At 41.3% G+C, this 20643-nt stretch overlaps 1 protein-coding gene and 1 long non-coding RNA gene across 11 annotated transcripts in view; one reads left to right on the top strand and one right to left on the bottom strand.

Annotated features, from left to right (window-relative positions):
- Positions 1-20643, top strand: part of DOCK3 (dedicator of cytokinesis 3) — a 448426-nt gene that overhangs the window by 140774 nt on the left and 287009 nt on the right. For all 10 annotated transcript variants that reach the window (XM_053296419.1, XM_053296418.1, XM_053296424.1 and 7 more), the window contains exons 9-12: positions 983-1137; positions 2671-2752; positions 10940-11000; positions 15932-16079. In XM_053296419.1, coding sequence (XP_053152394.1) covers positions 983-1137; positions 2671-2752; positions 10940-11000; positions 15932-16079 — 446 coding nt within the window. The remainder of the gene's footprint in view (positions 1-982; positions 1138-2670; positions 2753-10939; positions 11001-15931; positions 16080-20643) is intronic.
- LOC128345071 (uncharacterized) lies at positions 16577-19244 on the bottom strand. Its single transcript, XR_008316253.1, has 3 exons — positions 19182-19244; positions 18978-19102; positions 16577-17425 (listed from the first exon to the last, which is right to left on the bottom strand). It is a non-coding gene; the product is annotated as an uncharacterized LOC128345071 (long non-coding RNA).

Here is a 20643-nt window from a genome sequence, read left to right as displayed (position 1 = left end):
AATAGGAACAAGTGGGATATTTTCAGAGCCAGTGGTGGAGCAGCTTTTATAATAATGAAAACAAATGCAAGGTGTTGTGTGTAAAGAGGGCTATTTGACAAGTTCGTCCAGCTGAGCATGTACACAATTTGTGCTATACCACATTTCACCACCTTATAACTAGTAGGCAGTCCTCTTACTGCCTCCTTAAGATGACAACAATTCTCCCTGCTCTGTAGCCTTAACTGAGAATGTAACCAGCTTAATTTTGACCAGCCACTGAGCAAACATAAAAGAAGAGGTTCAGGAAGCAAGTGATCGTGTTCATTACTTCAGGATTTTTGTTCACTTTCTCAAGGCGACTGATAGAATAGAACTTCCAAATTAATGGTAATGTGTAGGTTAGACACTGGTTAGAAATTGTTTGAGGAAGAAAAAGTCTAGAAGCCATGGCGGGGGCGGGGGATTTGGGGACACTAAGCTACTGACAGAGCATCTGTAGAGGGCAGGGAAATCCAGCATACTTATTTGCAAAACTGTGGGTCACAGGGTTCCTTTGTCATAATGCAGGATGCATCCTGTCTTTGTCCCCAGGTATTCACAGTGCGTCCTTCTAAATAATCATAGCAGTTGGCTAAAAGCATTATCTTAAAGCTTGCCTTATTTTAATCATGAAGCTTGTTTTAATCATGAAGGTTCATGATTATTTTAATCATGAACCTTAACTCTGTTGGATACACTCATTCTGCAAAATAGCTTTAGCAGTTATGTAGGAGACATGAATTCTTGATGGTCAAATAAATATATTTTGGTATTATTTCTAAATTTACAAATCACTCAAATTAAATTAGTATTTACAGTGAAAAACATTTGTTTTGTATCTCTAATAGAGTCTGATATTCTTTGAAGGATAATAAATCTTTTTTAACTGTATCAATAACTATATTATTATGAAATATTTGCACAGAAAATGATCCTTGTTTACTTTCTTTTCCCAAATCAGGTAGATACAATACGCCCACGTCATGGAGAGCCATGCCGTTTGCCAGTACCTCACCATTTCTTTCTCAGTCTAAAGAGTTTCACTTATAATACTATTGGAGAGGATGCAGATGTGTTCTTTTTTTTGTATGACGTTCGAGAAGGGAAGCAGATCAGGTAAGTCAAATACAGTATAGCTTATTTGCTTTTTCAGAGCACTTAAAATATTGACTCAGAAATCTGTCTTCTTTTAACATGTATAATGTTCACCATTGTTATGGAATTAGGGTTCTAGTGAGGCAATTAATTCACTATTACCCAGGATTGGGACATGCAGGGCCCGTGCAGGTGGGGGGGAGTGGGGTGGGACAAGGGGGCAATTGCCCCAGACCTCACACATGAGCTACACCCCAGTCTAAAGTATGGTTCCGTATTTGAAATTATCAGATCAGTCTTTTTCATTCAAGGCAGATAAAACTATTCAGTTAAAATATAACCCCAGAATCAAGAGTTATTTCAAAATTTGGGGTTATTAGATTAACACAGGATGCAGTGGCTGACATACTGTGCAGTGTTACACACATGATGGAACGTAATGTTTGCACTGTTGTGCAACTGCAAAAATGTGTAAATGGAGTTGTGCAACAGTTCACCCATTATACGTAATGTCCATAGTGACAAATAACTCAATTTGCCAATTCTTGCCCTTGCACAACAATGCTCTTGTATGTTATGTTCCATCACATGCATACTGCTATCCATAATAAAAATAAAAAATGATGTTTTTAATTGCATAGATTAAAAGGAAAATATAATTTAATTTAATTTACGTAGTAAAAAAGGTCTGGAGAGAAGAATTTGGTGTAGATCCATCATGCATATTGCGTCACCAGTATATCAACTAAAAATGATGGCAAATGAAAATAAATAAGGCACCAAAAATTTAATGAGTCTACATTTGAGGCCCTTTTGAGCCTAAGACCAAAACCAATTGGCCCTACTGGCCTCATGTCTGATTGTCAGTGACAACTACTACCGGTAAGTATTAATGCTGTCTGTCCTGTAAGCCCTTCTCCTTGATGGAGAAGGGGTGGCGGCAGGCTGTATTTGCTCAGTGAAAGCAAAAGGTACTTTGTGCGTGCTCAGAAAGAGTATATAGCTGGTGGAAATAAACCTTGGCTACCAAGCTTGAACAGAATTTGTGGATCCTGCTTGTTTGTTACAAAAAATTACAGATCTAAATAACAGTAAAACAATTGGCCACTGGAATGTATTACCTATGAATGTAGTGGAATTTAAAAAGATAACATTCTATAATGGATTAGGAGAGTGTGCTGAATCCTATATCAATGCAGCATATGCAGTTAGATCAGGCCAGAATTAATACATTCTACTCTAAAATATTATTAAGAAATAAACACATGCAATTTTAAATTGGAAATTATTCACACATGTTCATTACATCCAACAAGGCATTTTCACCATATGTAAGAAGAAGGGGTGGGAGAGTTTTTGCCCTAATCAGGCCACAGTCTTTTGTTTAAAATAAATATAGTTATATCTTTCCAGAATAAAGATTAAACTTGAGTCATGGAATAAAGTTCCATAAATATCTGGATATTCTGACCTGTATGCAACACAGAAAGTTCATACTTTGGATCACTCTTTTGTTTACCAGTTAAATCTCATGTATTTATTTTTTGCTTTCAGTGAAAGATTTCTGGTAAGGTTAAACAAAAATGGGGGGCCCAAGAATCCAGATAAGATTGACCGAATGTGTGCACTTTTCACAGTAAGTATATTCGGGAAAGATTTTTTCAAAATTTTTATTTATCTTCCAATGAGAATTTTTGAAGATTGGTGATTTAAAAAGAGCTTATATCTCCTCTATATCGAGAATCCTAATTATATGCTAGATTTGAGTAAAATGATAAAATGAAATATTTTTGAGTTTCCTTTTATGGTGATAAAAGAAACAGTAGTACAGGTGGCCCTCTTTATCCACGGTTTTGTTATTTGTGGTTTTCCATATCCATGGTTGAGAAATATAGGCCCGGCCTCTGTATGGCGTTTTTGCGTATCCGCGGTTTTTAGTTCACTTATATGGTCACGTTCCTTCTGCACTTGCTCGGTTGTGAGAGGAGTTTGGAGGAGGTCAGAGGAGAGCTTTGGTCTGCGTTTCCTGAAATAAAACATTGTGCTCCTAAAAGCCATTTTTAAGAGCATTTGGCAGCCTTGGCAGCCTTTAGGAGCCATTGCTGTAGAGCTTCTGGAGGCTTTTTGGAACTATTTCTGTTGCGCCTGTGGGAACCTTTGCAAGCTGCCCTTGGAGACATTCCTGTGGAGCTTCTTGGCGGAGCCACTTGCGGCATTGTTCAGCCCTGGTAAGATGCTGATTATCACTTTAATACATTTAATTTTGATTTTGATGTGTGTGTGTTTAATTTAAAAATTCAAAGTAAAAATTCAGTTTTAATCTTGATAATTAGTTACAATATAGTATTGTACTGTATAACTGTAGTTAATTTAAATTGCAGTATAAAAATTCAATTGACTTTTAAGTATCCATTAAAATAGTGTTTAAATACTGTATCCATTAAAAATTGATTTCATATACTATACAGTATCCAAAATGCAAAAATAAATAAAATAAACCGCCTTGGGGCTATATTTTAACGAAAGGCGGTATAAAAATGCAAAAATAAATAAAAATAAAAAAGTATTGTATCCATTGGAAAATTGATTTCAAGTACAGTGGTCCCTCGACTTACAAACTACTCGACATAAGTATTTTTCGAGTTACAAACGGCAGTTTTAGATCTGGTTTTAGATTCGGTTTTTTCGACTTACAAATTTTTAGATGGGGTTTCCTCGACTTACAAATTTTACATGCAGTTTCCTTGACTTACAAATTTTACATGCGGTTTCCTTGACTTGCCTGCCTGTTTACTGCCTGTTTATTCTTGAAAAGAAATGTCCCTGTGCAGTTTGCAAGCCTTACTGGGGGTCTGGGTCTTTTTTCTAGGCTCCGGAACGCATTAATCAGTTCCCAATGCATTCCTATGGGAAACCGCTTTTCGACTTATGAACTTTTCGACTTACAAATGTGCATTCGGAACGGATTAATTTCGTAAGTAGAGGGACCACTGTAGTATGGTACTGTACGATACTGTATCCATTAAAACTTTATTTTAAGTACTGTGTCCATTAAAATTGATTTTAAATATCCATTAAAATTGATTTTAAATATCAATTACTGTACTGTACTATACTTTGTCCATTTTGTTTGTGGGGTGGGGGTGTCTTGCAAAGTTATTGTACTGTGCTGTACACCATTGCACAATTTTCTCCTCCCTCCACACCAAGAATTAGCAAGTGCACAGCAGAGAGCTATGTTTTGTGGAGTGGCAAAAGGTCTCGCAAAGTCCTGCCCTTGAGTGAGAAGGTGAAGCTCCTGGATATGTTGGCTCATGGGGACAACACAGCATCCATTGCACGCCATTATGGCATCAATAAGTCCACTGTCTGCTCCATCAAGAAAATAAAAGCCAGTATCCATGTGAGTGTGGTGTCTGGCATGTCTCAGAATCTCAAGGTGGTGTTCTATCCATGTGATTCCCACATGGAACAGATGAGAAAGGCCCTCAGTTTGTGGGTAGAGGACCAAGTGCAGAGGAGCATGCCACTGAGTAGACAAGTCATTTGTGAGAAAGCACTGCAGCTCTACAGATGGTTTGGGTGGAAAGTGATGAAGCGGCGGGAACATCTGCAGGTGCTGAGCATGGTTTCCAGGTAAGCAAGGGTTGGTTTGAAAGATTCAAGCACCGCTGCAGCCTTCATAATGTCAAGCTGGCAGGGAAAGCAGCATCGGTGGACCATGAGGCAGCACAAAGATTTCTGGCGGAGTTCTAGTGGCTGATTGAGTCCTGAGGGTATAGGCCCGAGCAGTCTTCAGTGTTGATGGGACAGACCTGCTGGACGTGAATGCCATCCTGCTCCTTCATCAGCAAAGAAGAAATAACTGCTCCAGATTTCAAGGCAGCCAAGGACAACCTCACTTCTGTTGTAAAGCAATGCTGCAGGGGACTGCTTAGTCAAGCCCATGCTCCTGTGCTGAGCACAGAACTCTCATGCTCTGTTTTTTGTGGGTTTTTTAAAAAATAGATTTTATCGGTTTCCAAAATACAGAAGTAAGGAAAAAGAAAGTAAGAATAATATGAGATCAAAAGAATAGGATGCATCTCCAAACTTACAATATCCATGAATAAAAACAGTTTTACAAACTTACTTTGCAAACTTATTATCCACGAATAAAGTACAATCTTATCATCAGAGTTATCTGATCCAACCAAACGTCCTTTCTAAGTAAATTCTAAAGGAAAAGGGATGATAATGGAGAAGTGGCAACCCTGTCAATTATGAGCTTCAAATTGAACCTGAATCTCACTGGTTTATATATCATTCGGGTGTCCAGCATATTATCTACCAAAAAGTATTGAATGATTGCTTCAAGGCAAACTGTGGGGGCGGGGGGAGATAAAAGAAAGCAGTGGAGTAAAGTAATCTGTAATTAAATAGTTTTTCTCTAGTCAATTTAATTTAAGAATAAGAAAAATACCAAAAATGTATCAAAAACTTTGTTTAAAAGCCAATCAAATAAGTTGGAATCCCATTTTAAAAAACCAACTCATTGAGATCCACAGTAAAAATAAAAAAGTGCAGAAACAAGGAAATTCCAGAGACATACAGGTTAGCAACTAAAAAGTATTAAAAAAAACAACTAATGACATAATAGAATAAAAAAATCAATAGAATAATCCTTTTTCTCCAAATAATTGAAATTAAAAAATAATTTTTAAAAAGGGACTTCTAAGAATATGTTAAATAATTTTGTCTGTAGGCCACTCCAATTAGTTTCAAACCATTGAAAAACGATTGAGAGACTCAATGAAATCTAAAATGAAAATAAAAAATGCCAGCGCAGAAAGGTAACAAAAGTGTTCAAGTTAGTAAGTATTAGAAACTTATTTCCTAATAAACAAAAGAAAGCTGATAAACTAGGACAATGTAATAATCTATGATAGAATAGAAGGAGGGCCTTTTATCAAAAACTTCATCGATAAACCAAGCCAATTGGTAACGCAGTAAAAACAAAATAAAAATAAAAAAGTGCAGGGACAAGAAAAAACCATAACATAAAGTTATCAAAAACTTTGTCAGTAAACCAGTCCAATTAGTAATCCAACTCTCATGCTCTGAAAGGGAAGAATAAAAGCCAGCTTCCCATCTTCTGGAGAGCCAACAGGAGAGCATGGTGACTGCAGCACTTTTCTCTGACTGGGTGAACAACTGCTTTTTGCATGAGGTGCAGAGATATCTAGCCTCCAAGAACGTGGCTTTCAGAGTCCTTCAGGTGCTCGACAATGCCCCGGCCATCCTGAGACCCTGCAGTTCTCACACCCAAATCTGGAGATTGCCTTTTTGCCACCCAACACCACCTCCTTGATCGAACCAATGGACCATGGTCTGATTACCACTTTCAAGTCATACTACACTTGCCACACCTTCAGGAGGATGCTGGATCTCATGGGCGGTCATCCCTCTCTGTTAGCCAATTATTGCTAGAGGAGCTACATGGACTGCTTTGAGAACATTGTGGCATCCCTTGCAGATATGCCTTGCAGCCCCACACATAAAACACAGTATGGAGGAAGTTGTGGTCTGGGGCAGTCACCTTTTCATCTGCCTGCAGCCATTCCTTCAGTAGCTGATGAAGTGGAGCATATCACCAGCCTTGTGGACATCTTTGGTGGAGAAGACCTGCAAGACATCAAGCCACATGAGGTGGAGTAACTCTTCCAATCCCATCAGGAGGAGCTGACAGGAAGAATTGAAGGACATCACCCAGGCAGCTCTTGAGAGTTAAGAGGAAGAGAAAGATGTTCCCCAAGCCCTTCACCACAAAGGGGCTGTCTGAGATTCTGCAGCTGGAGACTGCCTTGGCCAACAAAGCCTTTGAACTCGATCCCTTGATGGAGCACAGCATCAGGTTCAAAAGGCAGCTGGAGGCTGCTCTGCAACCTTATAAGAATACCTACCGGGCTCTGCAAAGCAAGGGGAAGCAAAAGACCATCACCTGCTACTTTGAAAAGGTATCTACACCCACTACCACAACTGCGGAGTCATCATTGGAAAGTAACACCTCCACTTTCCATGGCTTCAAGGTAGGGGTGTGCATGGGCCGGTCCGGGGCCATGCAAAAGGCCTCTGGACTGGTCCGGAATTCGGCTGGTCCGGCGGTCCGGCACTGGGGGGAGTGTCGCTTTAAGAGCAGGGGAGTAGTACTCCCCCCCCACCACTCTTCCCCCTCCGGTGCTGGACTTTGTTAAAACATTTTTGGGGCGTCAGAGTTCCTCCCTGCCGCCCCTGCCCCCGTCGTTGCCTGAAGAGCTTCCCAAAGTTCCAAGGAGTAGAAGCTGGTGGCGGGTGTATGTGCCCGTTGCCACTGCTCGTGCGCTGCATACGTCACAATGATGAATGCGGCACGCGGTAGCAATGGGCGCTCGCGCGCCGGGCGCATGCACCCACCACCAGCTTCTACTCCTTGGAACTTTGGGAAGTTCTTCAGGCAACGACGGGGGCAGGGGCGGCAGGGAGGAACTCTGCTGCCCCAAAAATGTTTTAACAAAGTCTAGCACCGGAGGGGGAAGAGCGGTGGGTGGTAAGTACTACCCCCCGCTCTTAAAGCGACACTCCCCTCAGTGCCAGACCACGCCTCCGTGGTTTTGTGCACATGCCTACTTCAAGGAGGAAGATTATGATGATGACAACGACGACTATGCTGGCAGCAGGTCTGCCTCTGCTGGGCCTGCTTCTGCTACCTGATCTGTGCTCCAAGCAGAAGACTGGAAATGAGGTGCTGCCAACTCCAGCAGTGGAGTGAAGAAACTTCCCTGTGTGTGTTTATTTGAACTGGATTTAATTCTGTGCTGCCTCGTTGGCCAACCTACCTACCAACCAGGCCAGAGGTTTGTGCTAAGTGTTGGACTTCAACTGTGGGGTGAGGAAACTCCCCCATGTGTGTTTACTTGAAGTGGAGTCAATTTTGTGCTGCATCTTTGGCCAGCCTTACCAACCAGTCAGGCTAGGGGGTTGTTCTTCAACTGTGGGGCGGGGAAACTTCATGATCATGTATTACTGGAAGAGCTCATGGCCATTGCTGGAGAGTGGGGGAGCTGAGGTGGCCAAGGTACAGTGCTGTGTTCCATCCTTATTTCTGCTTCCCCCCTGTCTTTTCGGTGATTGATGGATCATTTTCTGGGGCTCAGAGACCTAACCCCCCCAATTCCCATTGACTCATCGTTTCATTATTTGCGGGTTTGTTATCCGTGTTTTTAGGCTGGAACAGAACCCCCACAAATAACGAGGGCCACCTGTAATATAAAATTAACTTTAAAAGTACACCTGGAAACACTCCTTTCCCTTCCACATTTATTTTTTCTTTAGCACTTGTTTTGCCCATTGTTTCTAATGAAGCATGAAATTAGAACTGGCTTTTTAGTTTCCTTCATATGTTTGTAGACAAACAGCATTTTAAAATGTTAGTATGGCGAAGGGAGTAATTTGTTAGCCTATATTTAATGCAAAGCTTGTATTAGGGTTAATTGTATAAATGCATTTGATTTAGGTTTTCAGTAACTGGAAGACGGTTGTGTTTAGATATATTTTATAAAGCATTTTTCTCTACTACACCATGCATCTTCTCATATAGGGAAGTAGTAGTTCCTTGAGTTCTGAGTTTTGGAACCTCTTGATTCCCTTTTCTGAGTCTGAAGTTCTTGTTATGTGTCCACAGTACTTTGCTTATGAAGTTTGGGGAAGGATATGATGGTGGGTGAATAATTTTGCTCCAAGATGTCATATTTGGGACTGTAACTCTGTTTAGGCTACTATAGATTATGTTGAGTTCTAATGCAAAAAATAAAATAAAATCAAAGTGGCCTGGTTACTGATATTAGAATGTCAAGGCATTTGCTGGCTCTGCTGGTACTATTACTGACTTGAACAAGCTCTTTCCATAGCAAGCAGCATGGCCACAAGACCACCTCTAATGAATCAGGCCAAAGCCTATCTAGTCAAGCATTCAGTTTCCTACAGTGGCCAACCAGATGCCTCTGGGAAACCCATGTGCAGGAGATGAAGGCACACTTCCTCTCTCACTGTTGCTCCCCTGCCTTTGAATCTGGAGGTGTCAGATACTAATCAAGTCTAGTAGCTATTGATAGACTTGTTCTCCATTAATTTATTGAATCTTATTTTAAAACCATCTACGCCAGTGGCCAAGGTGGGAGAAGGGGAGCAAGTGCAGAAGAGGGTGCAGAAGAGAGCAACCAAGATGATCAAGGGCTTAGAGCACTGTTCTTATGAGGCTAGGCTACAACACCTGGGGCTATTTAGTTTAGAAAAAAGATGACTGTGGGGAGACATGATAGAGGTCTATAAAATCATGCATGGTGTGGAGAAAGTGGATAGAGAGAATTTCTTCTCCCTCTCCCATAACACTAGAACCAGGGGTCATCCCATGAAATTGATTGCCAGGAAACCTAGGACCAGCAAACGGAAGTACTTTTTTACACAATTCATAATCAACTTGTGGAATTCTCTGCCACAACATGTTATTGACAGCCAACCTGGATGGCTTTAAGAGGGGTTTGGATAACTTCATGGAGGAGAAGTCTATTGACGGCTACTAGTTGAAGGGCTGTAGGCCACCTCCAGCCTCGGGGGTGGGGTGCCTCTGGGTACCAGTTGGTGGGGGAGTAACAGCAGGAGAGAGGGCATGCCCTCAACTCCTGCCTGTGGCTTCCAGCAGCATCTGGTGGGCCACTGTGCGAAACGGGATGCTGGACTAGATGGGCCTTGAGCCTGATCCAGCAGGGCTGTTCTTATGTTCTTAAGTGAACAAAGGTTATTCAGAGGAGCAAAATTACTTTACTTTGTAGAAATGTAGAATGTGCAGAAATGTTGGTGCCATATTTTTTTCCTTTTTTATTCTGGAAAAGATGGAAATGTAGAGAAATATATGTCATGCTAACTGTTTTATCAAGCCTGAATTTACTTTGCTGCTCAAGGTTTATTCTAATTGTGCAGTTGGACACATTTTTAGCAGTGCATAAAAAAGGTGGGGGGAGGTGCAGTGGAAACTAAGTATTTATGTGGTTCGCCTACCTGGAAGTTGGTTGTTTCTTAAAAAGAAAAGAAACTCCCTAGAATATAAATTAATCCTGCTTCCTTTTCAGTCTTCATAACTTTATACAAAAAATACATTAGAGTCTTCACTTACTCTGTCCCATTATTTGCATTTTTGCATCCTTTTTTGCTTCTTCTGTCTCTTATTTTTTATTTATTATTTTATTTATTTATTTGATTCCTATACCGCCTTTCCAAAAATGGCTCAGGCTTACACAGAGAAATAATTTTTCTCTGAAAAAGAAATAATAATACACATTTTTCCTTGCCTTTCCTTCCTGCCTTCCTTCACTTGTTATTTTTCCTCTTTCCCTATCTATCATATCTTTCTATTGTTTCTCCTTTTCCCTTTTATTTTTTGTTAGAAAATTTTGGAGTAAGAGAATGCTCATGGATGGAAGTGGACTGTGCTTGCGCAAACAGAGCTAAGAATAAAGCTTGTTACTATTTCAAGAATATTAAATATATCACATATAACTTAGTGCATTTTATTATGGCTGATGTTTATGAATCTTAAAAGTATAATATTTCTTAATTTTAGTCAAATAAACTTGGGCGGGCGGGGGAATCCTCGGAAAACATTGAATAAAACAGGTTTTTTCCTTCTTGTTTTTCTGGGTCTTAATATTTAGTAAAACATTATGTAGGGATGGCTTTATTTTCTGAAAGTGGTTATTACTCTAAAAGTAATATTGTTTTAAACGTTTTATATTTGTTCTCAATCTGTTAGGATCTCAGCAGCAAGGATATGAAGAAAGATTTGTATATAGTTGCTCATGTAATTCGGATAGGTAAAGTATCCTGTTGTATTCTGCCTTCTATCTAATCTCTTGTGTTTTGTTGTTGTTGTTGTCCCTCAGTGGGGCTCCTGTAGAGTGTATGGGGAGTGGAGTCAGAAAGAAAAGGGAGGGAAAGGAGAAGGAGAAAATAGAGTTGCTTCTGAATTAAACCAGCATTAGACCACTTTGTGTTTATTAGGGAAGCTGTTATAAAACATTTCTTTTATTGAATACATTTTGGATATTAATTTGGAATCGAATTAACAAATATTTTATATGCTACATCTTTTACTGCTGTGCATTCCTGGGAACTTGGTTTAAAAGAACAAGAAATCTTATTTACATCATTACAAATGAATATACTGTAATTGAGATATATTTACAGGTTGAGTATCCCTTATCCGGACATCCAAAATCCGGAATGCGCTAAAATCTGACACCACGCTGTAACAAAAACAAAAAACAAAACGCCTCAGCTCACTCGCTTGCAGATTCTCAATTTTGCTGCTTTAAAACATGCATTCAAAACATACTTATTTCAGAAGGCTGCACAAATCTCATCCCCCTTATTGCCCACCCGGGACAATTCTCCCCTGGTTCCGTCATCCCAAGCCCACTCCCTGCTTTCCTCCCTTGCATCACTCCCCTGCGGCTCTGGGATCCCCACACACCCCACCTACATTGGCAACCACTGAGTTCTCTTCTTCAAGTGGGGGAGGCCGCAGATCCCATGGGCAGGAAAAGACACAAAGGCTCTGTTCTCGGGGGAGGGGCCAGAAGGGAAGGCGCATTGCCGAATGTTTTTTTCCAGTCGCCTCTCTAGGAACCTGGACTTCCTCAGGTTAACCCTTAAACTGGCTTTCCCCTGGCAGGAGGCAGCAAAGGGGGCTCAAGATATCTCATTATGCAAATATTCCATAATCCAGAAAAATCCAAAATCCAGAACACTTCTGGTCCCAAGCAGTCCAGATAAGGGATACTCAACCTGTATTTGGGCAAAAAGTGTGGACTTTCTGGGTGAAATAATATATATATATATATATACCTGTTTCTGACCAAATGGTGAATTAAAAGCTTACTTCTTGGAGAGTATGCCATTATATATAGTTATATATCATCTGTAGATGGCTGATGGCTCATGAGCTACATTTGATTTTTCTCAGCTCTGCAACCTCTCTCTGTCACCTCATGGAAACAGAACACATGGCCCCAACTCTTTGGCCCTCTCATTTCCCTGGAAGAATGCCTGCATGCAAGGGAGTTAGACGCTCTTGAGCAGGTCCCCTTCTCTTCAACAAATGATAAATTATTTTTCAGTGCAATTGTCCTATTGCTTAGCAGGAGGACATTGTTGTGGGGAAGAATATCTGTTATTCTGTGGGGTTCTGCTTCTCCTTGTAATTCACACTTGCAGTCTTGGGGTAGCTCTGGCTAAATCCCTACATCTTGAACTCCAAGTAGTGATGGTGAAAAGTACTTTGATAAATGCAGATGCTGTTAACAGATACAGCCCATCACTCCTGACTTAGTAAAGATGTGTATAACCTGGACATGATAAGGTTTCTTAGTCACTGCTCACGTGTTCTTTGAGGCTTACCTCTTGCTTTGAAACTGCAGGTTAATTTTTGTGTGTGTTAAAAATCTGCAGCTGTATGATGAGTATCAACATTTCCTATGCAAATACTTGCTGATATTGTGACCTGTACACTCAAGCTCCTATCTATTTCAGCACAGCAGGCCATAGAATTAAGAATATTACTTTGCTTTCATTTTTGTTTTATCTAGTGACTGTCAGCAGGAATTTGTAGTGCTAGTTACCATCTGTTCTTAAGGAAAGATTAATTTCATGGAGAAAATAATTGCATGTTTAATATTTTTCTATTATTGGTATAGATTTTTAGAATCAGAAGTGTCATTCCTGCATAATTGTCATGGGGCAGCCAGCAGCAGTTTCCTACCAAGGCAGTAAATTTGTTATTGAACCAGAATTTAAAACAAACAAACAAACTTTATTGTAATGTACTAAAGACTACAGTCTCGTACTATAAGATGTAACTCACTAAGTATTTTGGAACACATACAAGTAGGAACAATCATAAGAGTCAGTTTGAATGTTTTATAAAGCAGAGGCCTCTCCAATATAATAGTCTGAAAGTGTCATTGAATCAGAGAGTCTTTCCAGAAAGTCTTGTAGAGAAAAGGTAGTCCAGACAATTAGTGTGTGTTATGTATGGGTACCAAGTCTGGTAAAAAGTGTTCCAATTAACCCCCTTTTGGAGAGTCTAGCTTTATGCGTCTGTTTTTCCATACATGCCACTTGCCCATTACTAAGAAACCTTGTCATGTCAATTTTGTATAAAGAGCTTCTATGTCCAGTGACTAGCAATATATATTCTCACTACTAGTAGCAGAAAATTAGCAATATTATTGTGGAGTGCAGCGTGTTATTCGAAGTAGTCTCTGTCTTTTACACCATTGGGCTATGCACCTGCGCAGAGACCTCGTGGGAACCTAACAAGCTCAATTCTCCTGATTTAGGCAGGAACCCCTCCCACAGCCGCTATATGCGGCTGTGCCGCTCCACATCCCTTCAGTCTTCGTTGTCTGCGATTCAGTAGATGTCATGGAATCTTCGCCTCGGCAACGAGTAGGACTGTAATTCTTGAATCCTCTTGTTTTTTCTCCTGTTTTCCCTGTTTCACACCTGTTATTTTATTTTACGTGCAGTAGCGACTTTTTCTTGCCATTTTTATTTTTACGCCCCCCCTCCCATCTTTGTTGGCTCCGATCCCGGCTGGGGCATGGCTTTGTGCCCAGCCTGTCGAAAGTTTTCTATGCCGGGCACAAAGAACTTTAAGGAATGTGTTCATTGTGGATCTAAGATCCCTTCCCCTGATACTCATATTTAGTGTCTTCTCTGCCTGAGAGAATCCCACATTGTCGAGACCTGCATTCATTGCCAGAGGTTTACAAAGCAGGCCTGAAATAATAGGGCTTCTGGCTTGCACGCTGCCCTGTGGGATTTGGCTAGGAGGTGTGAGTGAACTGTGGGTCCTGAGGGTTGATCTGCCATACCTGCAGTTTCATAAAGATAAGGTTGTGCTCCGACCGGATGTTCAATTCCTTCCAAAGGTAGTTTCTACCTTTCATCGCTCCCTACCACTCACCTTGCCTGTATTTTTTCAAAACTCTTTATCTGATGCAGAACGCAAGTTGCATCGTTTGGATGTTCGAAGGGCATTTTCTATGTTCAGAGGTCGGCAGAGTGGAGAAAAACTCCTTCTGTATGATGGGCCTTGCAAAGGCTTGCAAGTTTCTGCTCAGTCCCTGTCTAGGTGGATTGTTTCTACTATTGAACTTTGCTACAACTTGACACATTAAAAATTGCCAGCGACCATTAAGGCGCACTCAGTTCAGTCCATGGCGTCCTCTGTTGCCTTTGATCGTGAAGTCTCTTTGGACACTATCTGTCAAGCAGCTACTTGGGCTTCACCCCATTTCTTTATTCGTCATTATGCCATTGATGCTAGGGCATGGAATGATGCTAAGTTTGGCAGAACTCTCTGCAGTCTATTTTCAGTTGATGTACTTTGTTTTTTTGAAATAAATACTTCTTGAAGAGTGCATCCTTGTTTCTGTTTGTTCCCTCCACCTTGGGTGCTAGCTTGTTATGCACCCATTGGTGTAAAAGACAGAGACCACATCGAAGAACTACAGGTTGCTTACCTGTAACTTTGGTTCTTCTAGTGGTCATCTGTCCTTTTACATGCCCTCTCATCCTCCCCACTGGGTCTACTGAAGGCGGACTCCGTGACTGAAGGGATGTAGAGTGGCATAGCCGCATATAGTGGCTGGGGGTGGGGTTCCCACCTAAATCAGGAGAATTGAGCTTGTTAGGTTCCAACGAGGTCTCTGCGCAGGCGCATAGCCCATTGGTGTAAAAGGACAGATGACCACTAGAAGAACCAAAGTTACAGGTAAGCAACCTGTAGTTATGCACCTCCCCATAAATAGACAAAAGGACTACTTTGGGATCCATTTGCAAAGGTTGATGAATAATCAGAGATTTCTACTGAGATATGGCCCAATATACACCAACTTCATTACAGCTCCATCACTTACACACATAACCCTATGTATACTTATCCATGACAGCAAAGCAGTGATATCATTTTGTAGATGCAGTATAACCTCAGAAGGCTAAGGTACCAGCAGTGCACTGTTTTAGAGATTATTCTTTGATTCTTGAAATATACTTAATTGGTTACTTGGTCCAGATTGTTGGCCATTGTGCTTCAGTTATTAGGAGCCCAGTTTCCTAAATAAAGTATATTCCCTCTGTTGAGCCACAGCTTCAGAGAAACATATTATCCTTTTGTCTTTAGGGATGCAATGGTGGGCCTCAAGACCTAGAGGCTTGCAATGCAGCAGCTGATAGCTTCAGAGTGCATTTGTAGATGCACCCCTACAAGCTGAGGTATAGTTAGAGGACAGTCCTTTCCAAAGAGGTCTTCTAGCCTCTAAATCTCTCAACTCTCCCATAGCTTAAATTGTTTTTTATTTTTGACCTTCTGAAAGAGAAAGTGATCTCAGATAGGAAGAAGAGAGACAGGTGGAGCAAGCATTTTAGTCTTAACTTGCAGAATGTAAGCTTTTTCTCACCGTGAACCTAAATATTGCTCTGGCAACAGGTACAAGATATAGTGGTTTGTGTCAGTTGAGCTGATGCAATTCTTGATAAGTCTCATTTTAACTGCTTATACATTGGTATGATCTAAGAATCAGCCCCTTAATTTTTACAGTAGTTTTATGGCAAATATATGTGAAATATATGTTGTGAAAGTAAGAAAAGATATGTATACATGTTTGATTGACTTCGGAAACAGATGTTTTGAAGTTGAGAACTGGAGCTGAATTGTAATTTCAATAACTGTCTGTTTTAGGACGTATGTTGATAAATGATTCAAGGAAGGGTCCCTCTCATCTGCATTACCGACGTCCATATGGCTGTGCAGTATTGAGTATCATGGATGTAATTCCATCAATCTCTGAATTAAAAGAAGAAAAGGATTTTGTTCTCAAAGTTTACACGTAAGTTTTTTTTATTGTGCAAATAGAAGGGGGAAAGTACCCATTTGTGTTAGGTCAGCTATCTTAATGCTTTATAAAATATTGGTGTCATAGGTCAGATATCTTAATGCAATATAAAATATGGATGTCATTTACCTGCAGTGAGCAACTTTAAAAAGCCATTCAAATGGTCAAAGTGTCTTCCTGTCCTTGACATAGTATACTAACTGCTTTTCCTTTTATACCTAAATATATGATCTCCTACACAAGTAACCATGTGCATCCATTATACTAGCTCTCCTGCCTTCTAATTTTTTGCTTTGACTCTGGCAATGTTAATGCACAGTTCTTTAAATAACCATTGTGACCTGGTGGTTTTTCCTGTAGGAAAGCAAAGTGCAGGGTAGAAAAAACAGCTGTCATGGACTTTTTTCCAGCAATTTCAAAGCCGCTTGAGATCCCTTCATTATAATCTGTTTCAGAGCTGTACTTTCATGCTGACAGTGAGCAAAGCTATTTTTAAGCTTACCAATTGTAAGTCATTTCTGGTCAGAATTTATGGGCTTTTTTGTTTTGTTTTGTTACTGATGGCACTGTCAGTGCTGCCAAGCTTGGCTTTTAAAATTTTGAAAATTGAATAAAATACTGTTCCCCAACCTAGGGTGGGTTCCCTGAGAAAGAAGGCAGCAGTACATGGCAAAGGAAAGCAGCAGTGGGCGTAGAGAAAGCTGAATGGCCCTGAATCCACTCTGACTCCAACAGCAATGGTATAGCTGTGAGTGAAACAGCAGGTGAGAAAAACCACCTTCCTCTGTGCTCCTGTGGCTGTTCTGTAAAGCATTTAGCCACAGGAGAGTGGTTATACACATGGGGTCAGGAGATGTTTTGCCAAGCTGAGATTTGCTCATAGTGCATGTTATAAGTAACAGGTTTAAATAGCCATGAACAGACTTGCCCCATTGAGCAGTATATAGACTACAAATTATTGAGATAATAATCAGTAATAGTGACCAAGTAGGGACCATGGAAGAAGGAGAGATATAAGTGTAATATTTGTCCATAGTTCTAGATAAAATGCTTGTGTTATTGTGTGTTAAGGGGGTTTGTATGCTATCTTAAGGACCATCTGGGAACCAAAAGGAGAATATATATAATAAAGCTCTTCTGAGTGGTATCTGTCCATCACACAAATGGGATTTGTGCTTGTGTGAAGTATTATTCAGAAACCTTTCAAATGTTTCTCTCCAGATCAACGTTGTGGCTCCTGCTCCTACATCGCTAGGTCACATGCTCCGCACCCTCCCTCTAGGTTCTTCTTTGTCCACTAGAGAAAGATCACCTCAGAGTAGAGAACCTTTCACAACGACCTGTAAAACAATTTCCTTTATTTCCCTCCTTGTTTTGTGATTCTACCTATCAGTTTTGCATTTTGATTTACTCCACATCCCCCCCCCCTGTAGGGAAGTGCTATTTCTGCAAAAAGTTGTATGGCCTATAAAGTAACACTTAAACGTTGCTCAGACTGCGAGGCAAAAATTCCCTCTTCTGAAAGTCATAACCTCTGTCTTTTTTTGCTTGGGTGAATAGCACTTGGTCATAGCCTGTGCGCACTGTCAGAATTTTACATGCTAGGCTCACTGAAATAGAGCATCAAGACTCCACCTGACATTGTGGGCAAGGTCCCTGTCAGTGTCCAGTATCTTGGAGCTGAATAGTGGCTTGTCTGCTGACTGCCCAATCAGCTCAGCTCCCACCACAGGATGGCTGTCTTGCCGGGAGGAATCGGGATTCTGAGCACAGCTCCTCCCGCGCCATGCTGTCAGCCACCCCTGCAGCACTACCAGCCTCTCCAACTAGCCAGGGATAAGTGGCGCTGTTGCTGGTTCTGCTTTCATTGGGGGGCTAACCAACAGAGTGATGGCTCCAGCCCCACTCCAAAGCGGCAGCAGAAGGATAAAAAACACTTGCCTGACTCCTAGTTGGCACCAATGCCTAAAAAGAAGAAGAGAGCTCCAAAGGGGCCTGAGTCTCCACTAGGGAGCATGCACATGCTAACTCCACTACTGGAATTGGCCCGCCAGTCTCTCCCTGTGCAACTGGCTAAAGTGGCTAAGAAAACAAAGCACTGCACACCCTCGGTGCCAAGAGCAGTAGAAGCCATGCCTCACACTACCTCGGTTCCAATCTCTTCAGTGCACTGATTGATCACTGAGGTGAGAAACCCAGTCCCGAGACTGGAACCCCCTCAATACACTATCTACCGGGTGCTGAGATCAGATCCCCAATACTCTATAGAAAATGAGAGGGACTCAGAGAGACTCTTTGAACTCAGGCCGCTTGAGATCGGGGGGTGCCCGCCTCCTTGGGGCCATAACAGACACTGGCGGGCTCCATATTTTCCATCTTACTACTCTCAGGACAGATATGCCTATTGCAGTGAGGACTACTATGGACCTGAGAGAAATGAAGTGATCAGTATGGTGATGAAAGGAGGAGACTTTATTCTCACAGATACGATGAAAGACACTGGACCTGTGACCAGAGATATTATTCCAGATCCCACTCTTCCAGAGATACTATTCCATATCCCTCCATACTGCCACTGTTCCTCTAGATCCTGCTCCTTGAATAGGAGATCACCATCCCCAAAATGGGATAGACAGTGATACCGGGAATGTTTTTACCCAGACGGGAGTCAGCCCCTGCAAACTTTAACCTTATCAGCTAACCATCTGATACCTTCTGCAACACAACCAGAGCAACCCATCTCAGTTGCATCTACAGAGCCAGACGGCAATGTGCCACAGAAAGTTCAGTCCATGGGACCTCTTGGGGACATTGTTACACAACCACCTGAACAAATTCTTGAATCCTTAGCCTCAGAGTCGAGCTCAGAAGATTCCAACAACTCATCCTCACCTGATCAAGCCTCGATCTCTACACCTCCAGATTGAGTGGGAAATCTGAAACCACCATCACCCTCGGAGGACCTTTAGTCATTCTCTGCTCAGGTGGCTAAGATGGCATCTTTGTTAGGCCTGCAGCTGAAAGAGGAAATGAAGACGTCTATCAATCCTGTCTTCTACCTGATCAAAGGAGACTCGCAACAAATGGTGGCCTTACCTATGAATTAAGCCCTCCTGAATATCACACACAGTTTCTAGGAGAAGCCCTCTTCTGTCATACCTATATCCAGAAAAGTGGAAACATTTAACAGGGTGCAAACTGAAGATTGCCCATTCTTACAAAAACACTCAATTCCCATTTCCCAACCTAAAGGCGGGAAAGCCCCAGGAAATGACTTTATACCTCCTGATCTTCTGAAGGATCACGTTGACTGGTGGGCTCCTGTGTTGGCTGCTCTATTCACTTATATTGATCAGACGGCCCACATCCCAAAGGACTGGGGTATGGCTATTGTTGTCCCGATTTTCAAGAAAGGGAAAAGAGAAGATCCATCCAACTACAGACCAATAAGTCTCTTAAATATAAGCAAATTATATGCGAAACATCTATGCATAAAATTATGTTCCTGGCTGGACCAGGAAGGCTTATTAGAAGATGAGCAAGCCGGCTTTAGACAGGGCAGATCAGTTAGGAACATAGGAAACTGCCATATACTGAGTCAGACCATTGGTCTATCTAGCTCAGTATTGTCTTCACAGACTGGCAGTGACTTCTCCAAGGTTGCAGGCAGGAATCTCTCTCAGCCCTATCTTGGAGAAGTCAGGGAGGGAACTTGAAACCTTCTGCTCTTCCCAGAGCGGCTTCATCCACTGAGGGGAATATCTTGCAGTGCTCACACATCAAGTCTCCCATTCATATGCAACCATGGCAGACCCTGCTTAGCTATGGGGACAAGTCATGCTTGCTACCACAAGACCAGCTCTTATTGAAAAGTACATTTCCTTGGGTAAATGATCACTTTTTGCTGCATTTGTCAACTTTTGTTCAGCCTTTGATTCTATTTCTAGAAATTTATTGTGGGCAAAATTGGCTAATACATCAATTGATAAGCGGCTTTTACTGTTACTTTATAAGTTACACGAGAAATCTTCTATCTGTGTTCGTTTGAACTCTATTGGTCACTTATCTAAAGCAATCCCAACTACAAAAGGTGTGAGACAAGGATGTATACTTGCAACGTTTTTGTTTAATTTTTATGTAAACGATTTACAGAAATTGGATACTTTTGCCGCTATATTAGCAAACAGAAGGCTGCCACTATTGATGTATGCTGACGATGCAGTGATTCTTTCCCAAACTAGATCAGGCCTTAAAAGAGCTCTGGGGGCTTTGGTAACATATTGTCAGGAGGAACATCTGGTCATCAATTATTCCAAAACGAAAATAGTTTACTTTAACAATAAAGCTAAGAGTTTTAGATGGACTATTGTGGGACATAAAGTCGAACAAGTAAAGCAAATAAAATATCTTGGTGTGATATTTCAATATAACAACAGCTAGAATGGTTTCTGATCTGGCTCAACGAAGCGCGGTAGCTATTCTGAGATTTCACCATGCGCAGAGCGGAGGATATATTCCTGCCACCATTAAATTGTTCCTCGCTAAAACTGTCCCACAA

This window comes from Hemicordylus capensis, chromosome 2 (genome assembly GCF_027244095.1).
Source record: "Hemicordylus capensis ecotype Gifberg chromosome 2, rHemCap1.1.pri, whole genome shotgun sequence".
Taxonomy (NCBI): domain Eukaryota; kingdom Metazoa; phylum Chordata; class Lepidosauria; order Squamata; family Cordylidae; genus Hemicordylus; species Hemicordylus capensis.
This window is presented reverse-complemented; position numbering and strand designations above follow the sequence as displayed.